The 21,359-nt window shown below is 23.1% G+C and overlaps 4 protein-coding genes across 9 annotated transcripts; 3 read left to right on the top strand and 1 right to left on the bottom strand.

The window, feature by feature from the left end:
- Nucleotides 1-1,779: 1,779 nt before the first annotated feature.
- Nucleotides 1,780-6,734, top strand: LOC112592511 (vacuolar protein sorting-associated protein 33A). Of its 3 annotated transcripts, none has more exons than XM_025336591.1 (12): nt 1,780-2,040; nt 2,109-2,308; nt 2,512-2,596; nt 2,802-2,906; nt 3,600-3,900; nt 3,967-4,078; nt 4,550-4,710; nt 4,810-4,964; nt 5,031-5,183; nt 5,245-5,470; nt 6,429-6,518; nt 6,584-6,734. In XM_025336591.1, exons 1-12 carry the CDS (start codon nt 1,939-1,941, stop codon nt 6,682-6,684), a joined length of 1,791 nt encoding a protein of 596 aa, XP_025192376.1. In that variant the 5' UTR covers nt 1,780-1,938; the 3' UTR covers nt 6,685-6,734. The 3 variants fall into 3 exon arrangements, with proteins under 3 accessions (XP_025192376.1, XP_025192375.1, XP_025192377.1); XM_025336590.1 differs by having other exon boundaries at nt 1,939-2,040; nt 6,405-6,518; XM_025336592.1 differs by having other exon boundaries at nt 1,954-2,040; nt 2,155-2,308; nt 6,405-6,518.
- Nucleotides 6,735-6,797: 63 nt separating this feature from the next.
- LOC112592510 (low molecular weight phosphotyrosine protein phosphatase-like) lies at nt 6,798-7,615 on the bottom strand. Of its 2 annotated transcripts, XM_025336588.1 has the most exons (2): nt 7,427-7,615; nt 6,798-7,281 (listed from the first exon to the last, which is right to left on the bottom strand). In XM_025336588.1, the coding sequence occupies exon 2, from the start codon at nt 7,272-7,274 to the stop codon at nt 6,849-6,851; it is 426 nt and encodes a 141-aa protein (XP_025192373.1). In that variant the 5' UTR covers nt 7,275-7,281; nt 7,427-7,615; the 3' UTR covers nt 6,798-6,848. The 2 variants fall into 2 exon arrangements, with proteins under 2 accessions (XP_025192373.1, XP_025192372.1); XM_025336587.1 differs by having other exon boundaries at nt 6,798-7,615.
- A 107-nt stretch (nt 7,616-7,722) lies between these two features.
- On the top strand, nt 7,723-10,293 carry LOC112592509 (D-aminoacyl-tRNA deacylase). 2 transcript variants are annotated; one of them, XM_025336585.1, is made up of 4 exons: nt 7,723-7,939; nt 8,449-8,539; nt 8,843-9,075; nt 10,063-10,293. In XM_025336585.1, exons 1-4 carry the CDS (start codon nt 7,897-7,899, stop codon nt 10,194-10,196), a joined length of 501 nt encoding a protein of 166 aa, XP_025192370.1. In that variant the 5' UTR covers nt 7,723-7,896; the 3' UTR covers nt 10,197-10,293. The 2 variants fall into 2 exon arrangements, with proteins under 2 accessions (XP_025192370.1, XP_025192371.1); XM_025336586.1 differs by lacking the exon at nt 8,449-8,539.
- Nucleotides 10,294-13,115: 2,822 nt separating this feature from the next.
- On the top strand, nt 13,116-20,944 carry LOC112592512 (cyclin-dependent kinase 8). Of its 2 annotated transcripts, none has more exons than XM_025336595.1 (12): nt 13,116-13,299; nt 13,418-13,616; nt 14,055-14,121; nt 14,184-14,294; nt 15,046-15,186; nt 15,244-15,433; nt 15,727-15,841; nt 16,946-17,044; nt 17,143-17,215; nt 17,293-17,390; nt 17,459-17,552; nt 20,226-20,944. In XM_025336595.1, exons 2-12 carry the CDS (start codon nt 13,489-13,491, stop codon nt 20,760-20,762), a joined length of 1,653 nt encoding a protein of 550 aa, XP_025192380.1. In that variant the 5' UTR covers nt 13,116-13,299; nt 13,418-13,488; the 3' UTR covers nt 20,763-20,944. The 2 variants fall into 2 exon arrangements, with proteins under 2 accessions (XP_025192380.1, XP_025192378.1); XM_025336593.1 differs by having other exon boundaries at nt 14,046-14,121; nt 20,226-20,943.
- Nucleotides 20,945-21,359: the final 415 nt, after the last annotated feature.

Genomic DNA, 21,359 nt, shown 5'->3' with positions numbered 1-21,359 from the left:
AAGAGGCTATAATTAAATTCTTCAAAAAAATCGCAAATGCTATAAATGCAAATTCCAAATATTATTTTATGTGGAACATAAATTACAAATTACGATAGTATCTATTAGATATCTCATAAGTTGAAAATTTAATAGAAATTATGACTTAGTGTTCATACATAGTCACATAGATAAATATACACAAGACGATTTTATTGAATATAAAATAATTTAATACTTAACAGTTATTTTAAATGTAATACGATGAATTTGATAGCATGTTGGGCATCAATACATCAGAACATAAACAATTGTATATATACAATAAAAGCATTGCAAATTGTAGTTAAATTTAAATATATGTATGTATGTCAATAGAATAAAGATACTTAACATACCATAGTTATAAGTTTATAAATGCCAAACCATAAAGTACCAAATAGTATGCTTTTTATTAATAGTGATTTGTCTTTTCTACCAATAAAAAAAATATTGTAAACAAAATGTAAAGAGAACAAGATTTTCAAATGTCAATTATGAAATAATTTCAAGTTATATAAGTTATATTATTTGATGGTTTTAAATAATTTTTATTCTATCTATTCAAAACACTGTTTTAAGTCTGTAGATTGCTTCAACAAATGAATATAAAAATATAATGATTTTTCACTTACATATTAATATGAAATTATTTAACCTAAATGAGTGTAAAAAATAAAATTACTTTTATAATTATACTAAGATAACACACCAAAAACATAAATAAAAATTTAGGTAATATTAATAATTAAAACTACATATAATACAGTTGGTAGTATTTCAACTACAATATCATTTTATTTCAATAGAAAAAAATGTTTACATAATACATATCTAATTTTATAATGCAACAAAAACATGAAGTATAGTAATTATGCCCGTGGAAGACTCTTTAAATCGTATAGAACCCAAATAGGTATGATCAAGATTGATCCAGATGCAGAACCTCCAATAAGCAATTGTTGCCAGAAAAAGACAATAAAAAATTATTGCTATTATTTGTTAACAAAAAACAACAAAATTACATTAATAAACAAGTTTTTGAGAATTAATTATATATTATTAAAATCAAATAAAATTATAACTTAAATTTAAAATTATTAATAATTGTAGTTTTAAAGATTTTATCATAAAGTAGCATATTATTGTAAAAACATACTACAAATTACAATAAACACAAAATCTAAGTTGTATTCATTCAACGCGTAAGATAATTAAAAAGAAAAATATATATTATGTAAGTATTAAGCAATTAAAGAAATAAAAAAAATTCTTAGTATATTTACCCATTTTGGCATTTTAACTTGAGGTGGACCATTAACAGTAACATTTGTTCTCTTGGATACTACTTGTAGAGATTGCTTGGCCAAAGGCTGAGCTAATTTCGATAAACCAAACATGATTATCAAGTTAATTGAAATACTAAGATGTTTAATGTATGAAAGATTTATACGTTACGAAATTTCACAAATTTTAATTTTTAGCTACTTTGAATTGCAAAGAAATTTATATATTATATTGTAACCTTCTGTCTCTTCTCTCTTCACTTTTTATTAAATTTTATCTATAAGAAAATAAAATCTACTTAAACATACGGTTTAACAGTGTAACCAACTACATTGTTATCAAAGCTGTTAATAGGAATTTTTTGATAATACAGACCGTATTCAATATTCATATTTTGATGTGCACAAAAATTAAATTAAATTATTTAAATATTTTTAATTTTTATTACAATATGATAAATACAATTTAGAAAACACTTTATTAATATTTATACATTTATAAAATTAATTTTTAATAAAAAATATCCTTGTATATTTTCTCTCTTAATCTGTTAGAAATACTTTTGAATCTAATTTATTATTTCAAAATTTATGTTAATCATAATATTTTATTAAAAATATTTTATTGTCCACCATGTCTAACTATTTAACTAGCAGTCGAGTAAATATTAGTTTACTTCAAGAGAGCGCAGCTAAAGACTTAATTTATTTATTGGACAAATGTGATGGTCCTAAGGTAAAATATTAATTAAGAATTACTAAGATATAATTATTATGTTAAAATAATTAAAACATAATATGTAGGTTATAATCTTGGATGAAGGACTAACAAGACCTATTGGTTTGATAGCTACTTATAGTTTGTTACGTGAACATGATGTTAAAGAAGTATTTATTTTAAACGCTGGCAAGTTAAGTAATTTTCGTGAAAAGGTGAAAAATGTTATATTTATTTCAAGACCATTTTTAACACATATGGATATGATATGTGATAATATTCATAAGTATGTGTATTTCATTGCAATTAATTTATTATTTTGTTTTTATAAGTTATTCAAATAATTTTAAGATATATTTAAAAAATATTTCTTGCATTTTAATGATCAAGTATTACTTAGCTAATGTCTAACAACAATTTAAATAATGCTTACCTATACACTGTAGATTATTTAAATTATTCAACTAAAATTAATGTATATTATTTTAGGGAAAATCAAGATGATCTCAAACAAAGAGAATATCATTTATTTTTTGTTCCTACTCGCAGTTTATTATGTGAAAAACGTTTAGAAGTAAGTTTATTTTACTAGGTATAATATTTCATATTATATTGCATGTTTATGTTTATAACATGAACTTAAAAAAAAAAAAAAATGATTATTTAATTAATGGTATAGTTAGCTTAATGAGATCCATTATATAATAATTATAATAATTATTATTATTCTATTTAAATTTTTAAATAAATATATTAATAATAATAATTATAATTTTCAGAGAAAAGGAGTTTTAGGAAATTTTGTTCTCATTGAAGAATTTTGTTGTTTTTTATTTCCTTTGGAAAATGATCTTATGTCAATGGAAATGAATGATTGTTATAAGGTATAACAATAAATAAAGGTCTAAAATTTGATATGGGAAGCCTTGTGCACTTGTATATTATTTATTTTTGCAATGATTATGAAATTTTTATTTTTATCAGTTTTTTTTTTATACAAAAATTGATAAAATATGTATAGTAGAGCCTCGATAATCCGAACCCCCAATAATCTGGTGAACACCGTAATCTGGACAGCATAAGTCCATTTGTTCGTAAATGCATTTTTAGTTTGTTTAGAATTATTACTATTATTATTCAAAAAAAAAAAATTACTGACTACTATACTTAAGTTCTTCTATTATCATAAATATTTATTTTTTTTAAATTCATATATTAAAGTTATTTATTACTTTTTAAATTTTAAGTGCAATCAATATTATAAAGGTGGTGGAATTAAAAATAAAAATCTTAGTCATTTGTGTAGGTAATCTTGAAAACCCTTTAGTAATCTGGACAAATCTATAGAGTGGATGATGCTCAGTTTGAATTTTTCCGGATTATCAAGACTCTACTGTATAATTTTTGATATTTAATAATGTTAATAAAAACATGTGAATCAATTAATAAATATATTTTAGTATTTTAGACATTTTGCAGTTTATTTAATATTTATTTTTGCTTACTTACAACTTGCTAGTAATAATGTACTAAATTTTATATTATAGTTTGTTGACTAATATTTTATTTGTAATTAGGAGTTATCATTAGAAAATGATCCAACATGTTTATATCGCGTAGCACAAGCAATTGTTAGTCTAGAAGATCTTTATGGGCGAATTGGCCGCGTAACTGGCAAGGGCCCTGTTGTTAAACAAGTTTGGGATTTAGTATCTAAAATATCTTTAGAACCTCGCAAACCTAATTCTAAAGCAAACAGAAATTATAAAACAATTGATCATCTTGTTTTAATTGACCGTTCTGTTGATTTAATGACACCAATGGCTACACAGTTAACATTTGAAGGACTTATTGATGAGCTTTTTGGAATTGATTGCTGTAAGTTTATTTTAAACAAAAGCTTTAATTTATTTTATTTTATTTTATTATTAAATTTTATTTTAGGTACTGTAGAACTACCAGCTGACAAATTTGTTTCTGAAGAAGATAATGTTAATACATTAACGCATAAAAAGCTTGTATTAAATTCAAACGATGAAATATTTGCTGAAACAAGGTATAATTTTCAATGGATTTACAATATATCATTAATGTAAATCAGTGTCTTTTACCTTTTTTATAATATGGATCACATTAAAAAGTGTTAATAGTTCACATTAGCTTGATTTTATAGACTTTTTTATTTCTCATAACAAGGATAACTTTTATTCACTGATTTTAAATTTTAGAATAATTAAAAACTGTACATTGTTTACTTGTAGTAATAATAATAAACAATTATTATTGGTCTCCAGTAATAGTAATTACTGCTCGCTGTTAATGGTTATATATCTTGGAAGTGAATAAAAAAAATATGTATATAAAGCTAATGAAGACTGTCTTTTTTTCAATTTCAATTTTTTTTTATTAATAAAAAAATTATAAAAAATACCCCTGTTCACTAGTAGAGAAACACTGCTATAAACTTAAAAATTTAAAATTTGTTGGATAAATAATGTTAATATTTTTATTGATTGTATTTAAATAGAAATAAACACTTTAATGCAGTATTAATGAATTTAAGTAAAAGAGCCAAACACATTACTTCAGAATATGATGAAAATCGAAGTGGTAAAACAGTTCAAGAAATGAAACAGTTAGTGTCTAGACTTCCTTACATACTGGCATTAAAAAGACAACTTTCTACATGTAATTATACTGTAATTAATTTTGTTTGGTAGCTTTTTATTTAATATATGAATATTTGAGATTAACTAAAAATGATTGTTTAATTTATTTGTTAATTAGATACCACAGTTGCTGGACTAATCAAAGAACTAACTGATAAAACTAGTTTTCGAGATTTAATAAATGTACAACAAGAACTCATTTTAGGTATTGAATCAGACAAAGTATTACCACAGATAGAAGATTTAATTTCCAACAAATTTGATCTTATAACAGTAATTATAAGATATTTTTAATACTCGTGTTAAAATATTTTATCAAATATTTCATATATGTTGCAGGTATTACGATTAATATGTATGCAATCTGCTGTAAATTCAGGATTAAAGCAAAAAACTTTAGAATATTATAAGAGAGAAATTATTCAAGTGTATGGTTTCAAACATCTTATAACTATGACTCATTTGGAAAATGCTGGTCTTATTAAAATACAAGTAAATATATTTTTTTTAAATTTATGCTATAGTATATAATTTTAACGAATATCTATTACAGGCAAATTCAAGAAGTTATGCTGTTTGTCGCCGTCTATTAAACTTAGATGTTTATGAAATGAGTGAAGTTGATCCAGATGATATTAACTATGTTTATGGGATTTATGCTCCACTGAGTGTTAGACTAATTCAACATATTTCTAAATCAGACAGTAAAATTTTATCTGATGTTCTACCATTATTACCGGGACCTATTATAGAACATGTTAATTCTGATGTTGATCAAGGTATTTTATTTATTAATTATTATTTAGTTAAGATGAAGCTTACAGAAGTTTGCAATAATAAAATTAAAATAATTTAATATAACAATTTTTAATAATGAATGTTTACATAATAAAAAAAATACAAAAATGGATATTTCAATTATGTGAGAAGCACTATAATATATAAAGAACAAATATAATAAAAAAAGTTTGAATTTTCATTAGCTAACCGTATTATTCTATTAGAAGAACTATTTCATAGGTAATCAGCTGCATAAAAAGAATACAAAAAATACAAGTATAACATTGCCTGTCATATAAAAATTAATTTTGTTTAGTAAACATATAGTTATTGTATTAACTTGCTCTAATATTAATTTACTAAAAACAAAAAAAAAAAGGTTGGTCGCATTCCTGAAATCTATTTGTATACCAAGTGCAAGAATGAGTATAGTTGTGTATAGAGGACAGTCAATATCCACTACATTTACATCAAATTTAAACTATGATTTACACGTTCAAGTTAAAAACTACCACAACTGTTAGAAGATACCAGATTATAAGACTATATTTAAGGATTGAGTGAACAAGCAAGCATTGTGCACTTTGACAGAAACAGTTGTGGTAAATTTAAAGTTAGTGCTTATATGCTTCAAAAATCCTAATTTTTAAGGCTATATAAGTTATGTTATCACTGTAAGTGTTAAACTTCTGAAGGGGAACTTTGAATTGAAGATTATTAACCATATTGCATATTAGCCCTAGAGAAATAATTTAAAAATGTAGGAATAAACCAAATATCCACAATTTCACAGACTTAGATCTTCCTGGAAGAGCAGTCTATGTTCAATAAAATTAATTTCTAGGAATAATTTAATGTCATCATAAATAAAACATGTATTGTAATCATTTAAATACTTACTATTTTAATAAATTGCAATTATTATTTTTATAGCAACTAATATCAGCTTTTTGACAGACTCCCAAAAAGTTGTGCTTGTGTTCTTTATTGGAGGATGTACATTTGCAGAAATATCTGCTCTCAGATTTTTGTCATCGCTTGAAGACTGTAAGTTCCCAAATCTTATTTTGTGTTTATATGAATACAAATTTAAATTCCAACCTTTTTTATAGCTACAATTGATTATGTAATTGCCACTACCAATATTACAAATGGCAATAGTTTTCTCAAGTCATTATTAATCCCCGAAATAAACAAAAATTTAAACAAGTAAGTTATTCAATTTTATTTCATATGTATACATTTTATTATTGTATTAATATATTCATGCATATTATTATATTCAGTAATTACTAATAAGTTTAAAAAAACCAATTTGTTTCAATGTTTGATATTTATAATTGTTATTATTTAATAAAAGTTATACATTTTTTTTTTTTATTCGTATTGGTCTAAAAATGCTTGACATGACCTCATACATTGTTGAAAACATTTTTCAAATCCTCGAAGATCAGAATCATAATATGGGTCTTCTATATTGGTTTGTCCAGTGATTTTTGCTTCAGGATCAAATGATCCTAACATTAATATTTTTGCTCTTGTATTGTCTGATGGTTTTTTCCGATTGATAAAGTCCACGTTACTCTTATCCATTCCAAAAACAAAATCGAAATTTTCCAAGTCATCCAACTTGAACTGTTGTGCAGCATGTTTGAAATTAATACCATTGTTTCTCAGTACGGTCATTGTTCGTTGATCTGGTGAACAGCCTACGTGCCATCCTCCGGTACCAGAACTTTCGGCATACCATTTATCAGCTACGCCTTTTTGCATAGCCACCTCATTAAACACTGCCTCAGCCATCGGAGATCTACAAATATTACCCAAACACACAAACATGACCTTACGCTTTTCACCCATTGCTATTTCCTATTTGGTTGGAAAGTAAATGATGATGATTATAAAGTTTTTTAAATGACTCTTGTTTCAAATAAAAAAAAAAAAAATCACTTTACCGTGATCCGTGTGTTAAGTGTTTGTGTCACAGAAAATTCAAAATAATACCCGATCAATTTTTAATAATAAGTAATGATAATTGATCGATGATGTAGAGTGTACTCATTAATCGCTATTATATACATTTAAATATAAAAATAGAAGTTGATTTCATATTAACTTTTAGTTATTTAGTATTTACATTCGTTATCATATCGACAGTCGAAATTATGATAATAGTAATAATAATTATATAGCCAATGGATATCAGTAAGAATATTATCACAGAATTCTGTGATATCCTCTATTTCTCATCGTCTGATATGTTTTGTTATCGTACACATTTTACGAATTTAATTTTCACTAATTCAAATATCAACGATTTCTTTGCCAAATGTTTGGTTCATCCCAACAAATAACTTTTGTAGTTGCTGAATGCTGACTACTGTTAAATGTCAGTTGTATTTATATTATTTTGCATGTTTTCATTATGAAGGTAGTCGTTCAACGTGTTTTAAGAGCCAAAGTTTCAGGTAAATTTTTATAATACTTTTATTGACTTATTGTAATATCTAATGTCACTACTCACTATTCAAACTATAAAATTAGTTATAAAAATTTAATTAAAAGTTAAAAACCACAAATTCTTTAAATGTTATTAAATTTATATTGTTTATGTTAATTTAACACATTATATCATAGAAATAGAAAAATATTTAAGATACAGACAGGAAAGGAAAAAATACTTGTAAATAAGAATTGTAATATTTTTATTGATGATTATTTTTAAAATGTATTTGTTTCGGTATATAAGTAACATTATAAAAGTGTTCATAATATTTTTATCATCGATTAAATTGATATCCAATAAGACATCTATAAATGCTATGATATATTTTTAGTTAGTAGACTTTGAATATGTTTGAATGTTTTTGAACTTAACTAAACTATGTAGTAACTCTCATGTTTATAGGAAAATCCTAAACTAAATAAAGTAATTCTTTTATTGATGTAGGCAAATTTAATTTAATTTTTTTTTTAGTTGATGGACATGAAGTCAATTCAATAACTAAAGGCTTATGTCTGTTGGTTGGTTTGCAGAAAACTGATGAAAAAAATGATATTGATGCTATGTAAGATGATATTAAATTTATATTTTTAATCTACGATTGATTAACATATTAATTAACTTATATTACCTGTATATTTTGTTTCTGTATTAAATATTGGGTTGTTCTTGAAAACAATGTGAAAAATAAATTATTCATCGAGATTATTTTTTAATTGTTAAAGCATTTACTAATTTGCAATATTTTACTTTTAAATCATGATAGGTCTTTGAAAAGAAAGATATAACTTTAATTAATATTAATGTTTTAATTTATTGACTTAACCTAGTCTTACTTATGTCATAATTATATTATTTATTATTTCAGGGTTCAAAAGATATTAAAGCTACGACTTTTCAATCAAGATGAAAAGAAATGGCATTGTAATGTAATGGACATGAATTATGAAATATTGTCAATTAGTCAGTTTACTTTATGCTATAAGCTTAAAGGAAACAAATTAGATTTTCATATGGCCATGCCTAGTGGCCTTGCAATGCAAAATTATCAATATTTTTTAGACACTTTGCGTAAACATTATAATCCAAATAAAATTAAAGGTTAAGACAAATTTATTAAATTAAAAGTATTATTTGATTTTATTATTTTAAAATTTAATTTTATCTAAATTAAATTCAAAAATTAAAGAATTAAAATATGAATATTAAATATTTTAACTTGTACCAGTGTTGTAACAGCCTAAAATAAACGAAATTTTATATTACATTCTTTTATATTGTTATTTAAGTATTCCATTTCAGAAAATAAAATAATAGCTTAAAAATGATTTTTGTTTTAAAACTTAATACATCATACCTGGTTAAAATATTTTAAATTATAATATAAAATAATATTCAAAAATATATTTTTCTGAGTTCAATACTGTTTGTATTATTTAAGTCATATTTTTCTTTAACTTCATCAAAAATTCTTCAATATTACTCTTGTTTTTTTGCATGTGTGTGTATTTTTAAATGTCTATTTTTTCAACCATTTAGAGCCACCTAGTCGATAATTAAATTCAAGTTGACATGTTTATTTTTACACATAGAAAATCTGTTATTACTATAGAAGATGTTGTTGAAATTTTTATAAGTTGTTATACAAAATTAATATTTCAACATCTGCCAAATGTGGCTGTAGCAGATAGAATGCAAGCCTATTGAAGAATATACAAATTTATGAATAAAAAATTAAAACAAGTGAATAAATTGAAAATACTTACCATAGTAGTTTTAAGATATTTCCATAAATCATTTGATAATAACAATTTAAAAATATTAGATGACAATTATTTAATTTTTATACTTGATATCCCAAAAATTTTTATAAGACAACAAATTCATTTAGTTCAAAATCAGAGCAAATCACTTGGTGTACTGCATTGTTTAACTGCACACATTTTCAAATTTATCATATATTATGTTTTTTATCTTTAATCATTAAACATGTTATACTATCAAAATAATTTAATTGTTATAATATTTAAAATTTATCTACATATTATGTTTTATAATAATAATAATAATAGAAATAATGCATTTTAGATGGAGCATTTGGGGAAATGATGGAAGTTGAAATAGTGAATGATGGACCAGTAACTGTTCAATTGGAATTTCCCAATCCTGAAAAATGTACTGATGGAAAATCTGATAAATTGGGCGATATGGATAAACTATAGATTAAAAAGTATTTTTTTACTTAAGTTTTTTAATTTTCATATTATTTGAGTGTAATAAAATAAATACTGCTAACTTAATACTTTCATTAGTTATCTATATTTTATTATTTGTTATTTATTTATTGTTTTTTTTATTATATTATGTATATCACATTATTACATACTCATGGATTTGGGATTCCTAGAAACAATACTTGTACGATTAAAGATTTATTGCCAAAACAAAATGTTGATGTAATATGGTAATTGGAATCACAATAATTATTATACAGAATATATTATATACCGGCTAATCTTGCAATCCCCATAGATTTACTTCTTCTTAAACTCCATTAAATGTAAACTAAACATATTTTTATATATTTATTTGGGTGATTTTGACTAAATAACATACAAGCTTAAAATTATATCCAATATTAACAAATGAATATTTTTTTTTATTTGCTATAACTAATGGGTACTCTATAAAAATAAAAAAACATATTGTTTTTTGTCAGCCAACAAATTCTTTTGTGAGCTTTTTTTTTAAATTCTAATTTTAAAAAAAATTGGTTTTGATGTGCACATTCTTGGTTACAGGATTACCTATATTATAGTAAATTTCAGAACCATTAGTATGATTGACTAAGATATGGATTGCTTATATACATACAAATTGCTTTTATTAATATAAGTATGAAATATATTAATGATTTTATTAAAAGTTATTTAAAAATATTAATTGGTATCACAAACTCAAGACAACTTATCAAATACAATGATAAGTATATGATTGCAAAAATACAATATATTATAATAATTATTTATAATGTTTATAAGTGGCATTTATAAAGTTCCACTTAACTAGATTTCAAATTATGATCTAGCTATTCACAATTAAAAAAATAATATTTACCTATAAAAACTACTTTTGGTCTAAGAAAAGCAAAATATGACATCATAACTGTTGAGTTTCGAGTATTTTCATGTTACAAAATTATTGTATTATTAAGTTTGAACTTTTTTTTTTATTCAATAAACAACTATTTTATTTTAACTGATAGAAATTATCTAAATTAATTAAAACACTGCTATACGACTTAATATCTGGATCACTACGTCACACGCCAGTATAATATACAATCTATAAATAGTTTTTAACAATGTGTAAAACTGTACAAGTATTACAAGTGATGAATTAAGTATGATTTAGTTTAAAAAATTGAGTTAAGAAACCAATAATAAAACCTCGTGATGTTTTTAATTTGTTATTTAAACATAATTATATTATGTTATAGTAAAAAAAAAAAATTATTATAGTATTTCATATTCTTTATAAAATAATTAACCATAGGTAACCCAAGCTAGATATCTTAAAGGTCTGTACAGTAGTGTTGTAAGGTGTAACTATAGATTATTTCCCCTTCTGTAAATTTTGTATCAATTATATTTATCTGACCTGAAATATTGTGATTTAAATTTGTTGTATAAGATTATTAAACAATACTAAAGGTTATTTAAAATATGCATTTAATTGTATATTTAAATTATAAAATTATTATTATTTGTTTATAATGTGAATTAATATAGCTCGCAGGTCGCCAGTTGCCCACCCCTGTACTATACAAAAAAGCCCAATAGGGAGGAGTGGCGTTCACCACGTAATAATATTATATTAAATAGGTAGGTAGGTACTATATTTTGAATCATATTATTTTTTGCACCAATATGGCAATATATATGTAATTAAATATTTTTAGGTATCTTATTATTTTTCAAAGCTAGTAGGTAAGTCAAACATATTTAATATATATTAAATGGTTATTATTGCATATTTTTAGGTATTTTTACAAACTCGAAATGTAACTATTGAATATTGAAGTGAAAAATTAAAAAATATATAAAAAATAGTATTTTGTCATTAATAGGAATACCTATTAAAAATAATTTTGTTGACTTAAAATTAGAGCGAATTTTTATGTAGCTAATCGATTATTTTTTCCTTTTCACTTTTTTGGATTTTTGTCAGTTATTTTCGCGTATCATAATAATTTGATAATTTGAATCTAATAGTAAATTTGTTTTTCATATTTCTGTTTATTATTTAGTGGTTATTGCATATTTTACAAACTATGAAATGTATTATACATTGATGAAAAATTTTAGGTATAATTATAAGTTGATTCATTTTTGAATTTTTAATAGATAAAAGAATTTTCTTGCATATTATATGGTACATTTCAATACTTTTTAGTGCATAAAAATCCATGATCTACTTATTAGCTATTGAAATTAAAAATAGAGTTAGAGTAATAATGTCTAAATCTCATATTGTGACATTGTAATAATACTATATTTAACATTCACGCGCAAAACAACAAATTTTAATAGTTTAAAGTAATTTAAAAAACTAAAATTATAATTTAGTCAATGATTAATTAAATTTTAATGTTAAAAACTAAGGTCTGAATATGTAATAAAAGGTCATTCTTTTATGTAATTTAAAATTATTAAAAAAACATTTTTCTTAGAAATTTCAGAGAACAGATGAAATATATATTATGTGAAAATTCCGTGTTCAAATTTCGACTAAATCGAATATTCTAAATTAAACAATTTTAGTTACTTCGTGAATACTGATTGTTCAAACGTTCAACCACAGACCATATTATGAATTATGCAATTATATAAACATATTAAATCTTAAAAAAAAATAGTCATATACTAGATACACATGTAGTTGATGTAATAATACTGATGTAAATTCAAAATATCAAAATTGTAGTAAATACATTACTCATTAGTGCCATTAGTGGGCTTATTTTTCTTTGCTCAATGATATTATTATTATCTTCTAATGTTGGCTATACCGATCCGGCCTTTGTTATCAGCATACAGTTTGTTTACGTTTCAGTGTTGTTAAAAGTGGTCAAATTTAAAAGATAAAATTAATTTTATACCTACTGGCTATTTATGAAGTATGTAATATTTTGATCGTTTTCAATTTAATACTGCCTCAAAAATCCATTGCTATCTGTTCTATTGTTTATCGAGTTTATACTCGATAGTGTGTTATTTTTGCTGATGAGTTAATCATTGCTACAATTATGGGCGTTTTATATAGGTGTGTATGGTTTTAATTTAGTTATTGAAAACAATTATAAACATATAAAAATGAATTGCCCGTTTTAAACATAAAATTAATATCTAGTTAAAAGTATAATTTAATGTTTATGTTATAGGTCTATAGTTAATTAATTCATGAGCCTTAATATAAACTTTGTATTTTGGTCCATTGAAAGATTGTAGTTCAATGGATTACGAGTTCAAAATTAAGACAGGTAATGAAAGAGCTAAGGTAGAAGAGCTGTTTGACTACGAAGGGTGTAAAGTTGGAAGAGGTACATATGGCCATGTCTATAAGGCCAGAAGAAAAGATGGGTATGTAACATATTATGTAAATTTTTAATAGATAATAATATGATTAGAAAGAATATAATTTCACAATTATTAAGGGTCCCATTATCACAAAACCTTGATAAATATTATTGTTTTGATTATTAATATTAAACATCTAAAAATATCTACCTATTTATACTTTAGTAATAAATTGTTATTTGTAAATTTAGTGTTAGCATTTGTCTAGCCTTGAAAATAAATAGTAATTAAATTATTGATTATTCATTTTGAAATATTAAAGCATAATAGTATGGTATAGCAAGTGAATCTTATTTTTGTAATAATAAATAAAATTTAATTAATGGTCTACACAACACATGATACATATTTGTATTTTGCAATGTTAAAATTGCTTGTTATTATTTTAATCAGATTATTATAAAAAGTTATTGAATATGCTAACTTTTTTAGGGACAACAGTAAAGACTTTGCTTTGAAGCAAATTGAAGGCACTGGATTATCAATGTCAGCATGTCGTGAAATTGCTGTTAGTATTTTTATTTGCTGATTTGTTGTAATTTAAATAACCAAATATAATTTTTATTCTAGTTGTTACGTGAATTGAAGCATCCTAATGTGATAAATCTAATTAGAGTATTTTTGTCACACAATGATAGAAAGGTTTGGCTGCTCTTTGATTATGCTGAACATGATCTTTGGGTAAGAATTATTACAGTTATAGAATAGTATAAAAATGTTAAAAATTATAATTGTTATTATTTGTTAAGTATATTTCACCTAGTTAGGTATAAAAATAAATTTGTATTTAAATTTTTATGATTTTTATATAATAAGTGATTAATAATAGTAGTGTTGATAAATAGTAAGTATAAAATGTATAATTTATATTCTTCAATGTTAATTATAACAGCGTAAATAGTCTGGTATATTTTGTTGTTATTCATAAGTATTCATTTTCATTCTGTTGAAAAACTTCATCAACATAGTTATGTTCTAAACTTAATAAATTGTAATTAGAATAAACTAAATAAATTAAGTAATACAGTTAGTTTATAAACTAACAATATTGAATAACAAAGTCAATTAAACATATAAAAAACTTTTATTTTTTATAGACATAATTTTTAACTAAAAAAAAAATCACAAATTTAACTATTATTTGTACAACCATTATTATCAATGTAAAAAATTTTTACAAATAATTAGTAATAAAATAATGCATAATATCTGTAAAATATCTGTAAAATATAATAAATTAACAGATATTTACATTATTTAATGTAAAAGTACAATGTTTAATTTTGTACATAGTATTTTTTGGAAAAACATATTTTACAGATATTAATGATTATAAGTTATAGATATTTTTAAATATATCAATATTATTCTGTATTTTTTAAAAGTTTCAGTTTAACAAAAGTTATCAAAAAAACATTTTATTTTGTTATAGCATATAATTAAGTTTCATAGAGCAGCAAAAGCAAATAAAAAACCGGTAATGGTTCCCAAAGGAATGGTTAAATCTTTACTTTTTCAAATCCTTGATGGAATACATTATTTACATTCAAATTGGGTTTTACATAGAGATTTGGTAAATATATTTATACATTTTTTTTTAGAATTTAATAATAATCTTTACAATTTTTAGAAACCAGCTAATATTTTAGTAATGGGAGAAGGTCCTGAAAGAGGACGTGTAAAAATAGCTGATATGGGGTTTGCTCGACTTTTCAATGCCCCATTAAAACCACTTGCTGATCTTGATCCAGTTGTAGTTACTTTTTGGTATCGTGCTCCTGAACTTCTATTAGGCGCAAGACATTACACCAAAGCTATTGGTAATTATATTATAAATCACACATTTTTCTAAAAATTAATACAAGCAACATTATATTTTTGAAAAAATTCTTTATTTTTTTCCTTGTTATAAGTTTGTAGATTATTATTTTTAGCGAGATTATTAAACAAATAAGCCAATAATTGCTATTTTTAAGATAATGTCATATTAATTCAATATTTTAAATAATTATTTGTTGTTAAAATCAAGAAATTTATTGTTTACATTAAAATATATTTTTTATTAATTATAGTGTATTACTACTAATAATTTTTTATGTTAAATTTAATTTAGATATCTGGGCAATTGGCTGTATATTTGCTGAATTATTAACATCTGAACCAATTTTTCATTGTCGCCAAGAAGATATTAAAACAAGTAATCCTTACCACCATGATCAATTAGATAGGTAAGTTAAAGCTAAATTATACTAATTTATGTAGTCAAGTTCAGTAATGTGATTAAACACATTTATATGAACACATTAATTTTGTATGTGCAAATAATAACATTAAATTTAAAAAAATGAACATTAACTAAGTTAACTACTTATTTTTAATATATCTGAACATATTGGTTTATTTATTATCACATTTATAGTTACATTTATATAACTTATAATTTATATTTTATAGTTACTATTACTTATTAATATTGGAGTAGAAAATTTTATCCAACTAGTGTACTGTATTTTTATCAAAGAATCAATTTTAACATGTCCATTTGTTGGATTTAGGTATTTTCATTAATTTGTAATTTAAAAGAAATAATAATTATGCATTTACATTAATTGTAAACATAATCAAATAGTATTAATAACTAATAGTATATTGCATGACTTGTATAAATTTAAGTATATTTTAAGTAGTTTTTAATAATATATTAATTATTAGCAACATCTAAATTATAAAGTTTCTATGTCATTACTCATTACTAGGACTAGGATTTTAATGACCTAATAAAAACTAAAAAATGATCGAAAAAAATATAATTATATTAATAAATTAATAAATAATAATTAATATTTATAAGTATACTAATCTAATGAGTATATTTTATATTATACTTATAAACAATTGGTATTTTGAAGTATTAAATATTTTTAGAAAATATGTTTATGATTTTATTTTAATGTTGTATCTTTATATGTCTGTACAACAATTTATAACGATCAATAACGACCATTTAAAATTTTATAAAATATAATCCAGATTTCAATAAAGTATAAAAAATGACTTTAAAATTGAAAAAATGACCTAAAAATGCTAAAAATGACCATAAATTCAAAAAAAGTACAAAAAATGCAAAAATATGCAAAATAAAAACTATATATTTGAACTCGTAGATGACCAAATCACATTTTGTGCTTGAAAAGCTATATCCTGTAAATCCTAATAAAAAATGCAAAATCCTATACTATCCTAGCCCTGCTCATTATTATATTAACAATATACATTGCTTAATACAATTATTATGTCGTCCAAATGTGTATATGTCATGTGTTTTATTTCAGAATTTTTAATGTAATGGGCTTTCCTCAAGAGAAAGATTGGGAAGATATAAAAAAGATGCCAGAACATCAAACTTTAATGAAAGATTTTAAACGATCAAAGTAAATATAGAAATTATTTGCTTTAAATAAAAAATTTTAATATTTGAATATAACACTTTAAGTTATTTTAATTAATTTACTATTTTAAATTAATTTAGCTATTCAAATTGTTCCTTGGTGAAATATATGGATCGGCATAAAATAAAACCGGATAGCAAAGCATTTCATTTAGTAAAAAAAAAAAAAAAAAAAACATTATAACCAAATACCAAATAAAAAATAATGTTTTTATAACTTTTCTGTTTTAGTTACAAAAATTATTACTTATGGATCCAAATAAAAGAATTACTTCAGAACAGGCTAAACAAGATTCATATTTTCAAGAAGATCCTACGCCTACCTCAGAGTATTTAATTATTTATTTATTTTTGTGAAAATTAACTAAAATTATATTCTTTGATTTTGATTTTTAAGTGTTTTTGCTGGATGTCCAATACCATATCCCAAAAGAGAGTTTTTGACTGACGATGATCAAGACGATAAAGACAAACGACAGCAAGCTACAAATGTATGTTTTATTTTTATTTTTTGATGAATTTTACTAATTTTAGTACAGTATTGTTTAATGATTTTGTAACAAATCATAGTTACAATAAGTATTTAACTATTTAAGAAGTATTTTATTAATTATAATTTCATGTTTCAAAAATAATACATTTGTATTATTTGAAAATTAAAGCATAATATATTAGTTAATAACTATATCAAAATTTAATTAATTTACCTCTCATATATAACATATTTAAAATAACAACCCACATAGTAAAATCAAATGAAAATGTAATGGTTAATATCTAAGTGTGTTAGTATAATATTAAGTTATTAAAACTGGAAAATATTTTCTATGGATAAGCTTTTTTAATTACCTATTATAAATTTATAAATTGATATTTAGAAACTATTTAGAAAATAACTTATATTTGTTGTCTCCAACTTACATGTATGAGTATAGCATTATTGATATTTATTCAACGTAATGTTATTTTTAACATTAGTAAAGTGATCTCTAAAAAAAAAAAACATGTAAATAATATCAATATTTACTAAAGTATTAGTTTAAAATATTTTTGAGAGAAAAATATAGATGTTTTCTTTTCTAACATTAAAAGTGACAATATTATAGGTATCTATGACTTCATCCATAATTTTGACTATGTTATGGATATGTAGTATGTTAACAATATATATATGAGTGTTACGTAATCTTAAAAGTTAGGAGATGCAATAGCGAAAGTGATTGTTGCTATTTTACATGCATGTATTTTGTAGTATAGTAAAACTGCTTTTTGTACTTAACTAATTTTTAATATATTTTAATTTCACAAAATCATTACTAATAAAATATGATCTATTTTTTGTTTACAAATTTTTTTTTTATATTTAAATATTTTGATTTTTTAATTTATTTTAAGTATTTTAATTACTATTTTTTTTAAATTTTCATTATTTTTTTGAAAAATTATAACATTTAAAAAAAAGTTTAATTTAATAACAGATTTATATATTAAACCTTGATATAGTATTTTGAACCTCAAAGTTACAACAATTTAAGTATCGAAAGCAGTTATATTTATGTCATGTAGACTATAGCAGACAACTGATGCTCTCTCTTTATCACATTTTTTAGTTGATTATATGAACTATGGTCTATGTTACGTGTGTGAGAGTAAAAACTAATTGTAAAAATATGATTTCCTAATAATGCATGACTATTAGTTTAAAAGATCATGAAGTAGCTAAAAAAATAAATAAAAAATAATAGTCAATATTATTAATTGTTGCAAACATTTATTGAATTTTACTAATAAATCATCACCAAAATTATCAAGATAACACAATTTTTAAGAAAATAATTAAATTTAAATTTAAAAAAAAGTGATACTTGAGCATTATCTCAATTTTGAGATAGCTATTAATGATTTTTACTTATTAATGCAAAATATGATAATAATTTTTTTCAATTCCATGGGTTTTTAAATTTGCTTTTTGCTTTTTGATTTTTCTATTGCTTTACAAAATATACTTTTTAAAAAAATTACATATTTATAAGTCATTATATTATATAAAACCATATTAACTGCATGCACTTCAATATTTTTATGACTTAATATTATTTTGTTAGATTTTTCTATATGATCGTTGATGTTACTTAATCGATAGTTTTAACAGTCCCATTTATAATAAGAACAATAGTATCATGTCTAGATTTGACAGTATTACTCAGGACCATTGTAATAGCTTAACCAACAATACTGATATTAATAGTTTGCATGATTGGCATGGCTTAAGTCATACTACGCTAGAGATAATACACATAACGTTTTTATTATTGATAGGTTTTAAAATTGTTTCGTTTATTACAAGTAACTACTATACTTATTACATTTACAATTTATGCTTAGACATTTAATGCTGGTAACATGATTGTGCAGTATTTATTGATTTTTTTATATTGATAGGCATATGGTGACAATTATTTCTTTATTTTATTAAACAAAAACAAAAAAAAATACATTCTTCAAATATTTTGTAGTCATGATGGATTACATTTTAATTTTTTTTTTTAAATATTATTCCAAGTGGCAATCAAATATATTTTCTATAGTAAACTATTAATTTTTAAACATTTAAATCATATTATGATATTATGCTATTAATAATATATTGTTTGTTTTTTAGTACTTTTTATGTAGTGTTGTTGATTTATTTTACATACATTTTAATAAATATTAATAGTGGTCTTTATTTAAAGCATTTAATATATGTATAGATAATTGTTTGAGTATGAATTTATTAGTACTAAAATCAAATTAACTAAAATTAGTAATAATAATTTTATACTTTAAACTCGTACAACAATTATATTAATTAAATTCATAGTTAAATATAACATTTTTATTATCTAATTAATTAGATAAGAAGTGGTTTTATAATCTCAAGTTGTTTACCATAAATTATATTTTCAATGTTTGTGATTTATTAGAAGGTATTTATAACTATTATTTGTAATATAAAAGATAATTTCAATAATTTCAAATTGTTGGGATTGTAAACATACTTAAATTTCATATGAATTATTAAAATACTTAAGTTTAAAGAAAGTATTAAGCGATTGTTTTTTTAAGATGTTTAGCTGACTTTTTTTAAGCATTTTACTGTATTATTAAATTGTATTAATTAGGGTGCACATTCTGATCAGTCGGGCAGTCATCATAGTCATCAGCAACAACATGCTGCTAATCAAAAACGTATGCGCATGAATGGGCTTGGCCAACATCCGAGTGTCAACCCAGGAACGGTAATGCCACCTACTGTTCAACAACAACAACAACAGCAGCAGCAGCAGCAACAACAACAACAAGTACAACAGCAGCAACAACAACAAGTGCAGCAACAACAGCAGCAGCAACAACAACAACAACAGCAACAACAACAACAACAACAGCAGCAGCAGCAGCAACAACAAGTACAACAGCAACAACAAGTACAACAGCAACAACAAGTACAACAACAACAATCCCAACACCCACAGCAGCAGCAGCAACAACCACAACATCCACAACAGCAGCAACAACAACCACAACATCCACAACAGCAGCAACAACAACCACAACAACAGCACCAACAAGACTTTCATCATGTGCCTCAACACCAACAAATGATGTATTCTCAGGTCAATCCCAATGGGCCTGGTCCTAATTATTCGCAAAGGTTTTGAATTATTTGAAATCATTTTTTAACCTATTTGACTGATAAATTATATTATTTATTAACCTTTATCAAGCATGCAAAAAAACTAAGTTTAACAGCTTAACTAAACATGTCTCGACTTATGAATTTATTTAAATCATCAGGTTAAATATGTACATTTGTTGAAGTTCAGATTATACTATAATATTATTTTTTTTTTAAATATAATTAACCGACATTTAAATTTATTCTAATTGTTTTATTATGCACATTAATGAATTATTTTACCACTAAATTGCTGATATTTGTGCTGTTTTAGCCTCAAAGATATTTAAAACTGTTGTGAGAATGAATTATTAATTAATTAATATATATCATGTTATATATTATATGTATATAAAATCCACAATGTGGTATTAAAGTCAATTATTTCTTGTATGGAAATTATTAATAATTTGACTGTAAATCACTATACCCTTTTCAAACCTTTGATTTAACTTTTTAACTAAATCACTTGAAAAAATCTTTTATTTATCATTAACATCAAGAATTAAATAATTATAACATACTAACCTGTACTTAGAGTATATTGTTATTGTACTAAACTTTAATCTCTATTATCAAT

Source organism: Melanaphis sacchari, unplaced genomic scaffold, assembly GCF_002803265.2.
Source record: "Melanaphis sacchari strain LSU unplaced genomic scaffold, SCAv2.0 Contig178_pilon_pilon, whole genome shotgun sequence".
NCBI lineage: Eukaryota > Metazoa > Arthropoda > Insecta > Hemiptera > Aphididae > Melanaphis > Melanaphis sacchari.
This window is presented reverse-complemented; position numbering and strand designations above follow the sequence as displayed.

Bases quoted from the DNA above. Each gene is read 5' to 3' on its own strand.
- LOC112592511 (XM_025336590.1), top strand. From the start codon at position 1,939: ATGTCTAACTATTTAACTAGCAGTCGAGTAAATATTAGTTTACTTCAA. The intron at 4,711-4,809 runs GTAATTATACTG...TTTGTTAATTAG, and splicing joins AAAAAGACAACTTTCTACAT to ATACCACAGTTGCTGGACTA. The intron at 6,519-6,583 runs GTAAGTTCCCAA...CCTTTTTTATAG, and splicing joins TTTGTCATCGCTTGAAGACT to CTACAATTGATTATGTAATT.
- LOC112592510 (XM_025336587.1), bottom strand. From the start codon at position 7,331: ATGGGTGAAAAGCGTAAGGTCATGTTTGTGTGTTTGGGTAATATTTGT.
- LOC112592509 (XM_025336585.1), top strand. From the start codon at position 7,897: ATGAAGGTAGTCGTTCAACGTGTTTTAAGAGCCAAAGTTTCAG. The intron at 7,940-8,448 runs GTAAATTTTTAT...TTTTTTTTTTAG, and splicing joins TTTAAGAGCCAAAGTTTCAG to TTGATGGACATGAAGTCAAT. The intron at 8,540-8,842 runs GTAAGATGATAT...TTATTATTTCAG, and splicing joins AAAAATGATATTGATGCTAT to GGTTCAAAAGATATTAAAGC.
- LOC112592512 (XM_025336593.1), top strand. From the start codon at position 13,489: ATGGATTACGAGTTCAAAATTAAGACAGGTAATGAAAGAGCTAAGGTA. The intron at 13,617-14,045 runs GTATGTAACATA...TAACTTTTTTAG, and splicing joins AAGGCCAGAAGAAAAGATGG to GGACAACAGTAAAGACTTTG. The intron at 15,842-16,945 runs GTAAGTTAAAGC...GTTTTATTTCAG, and splicing joins CACCATGATCAATTAGATAG to AATTTTTAATGTAATGGGCT.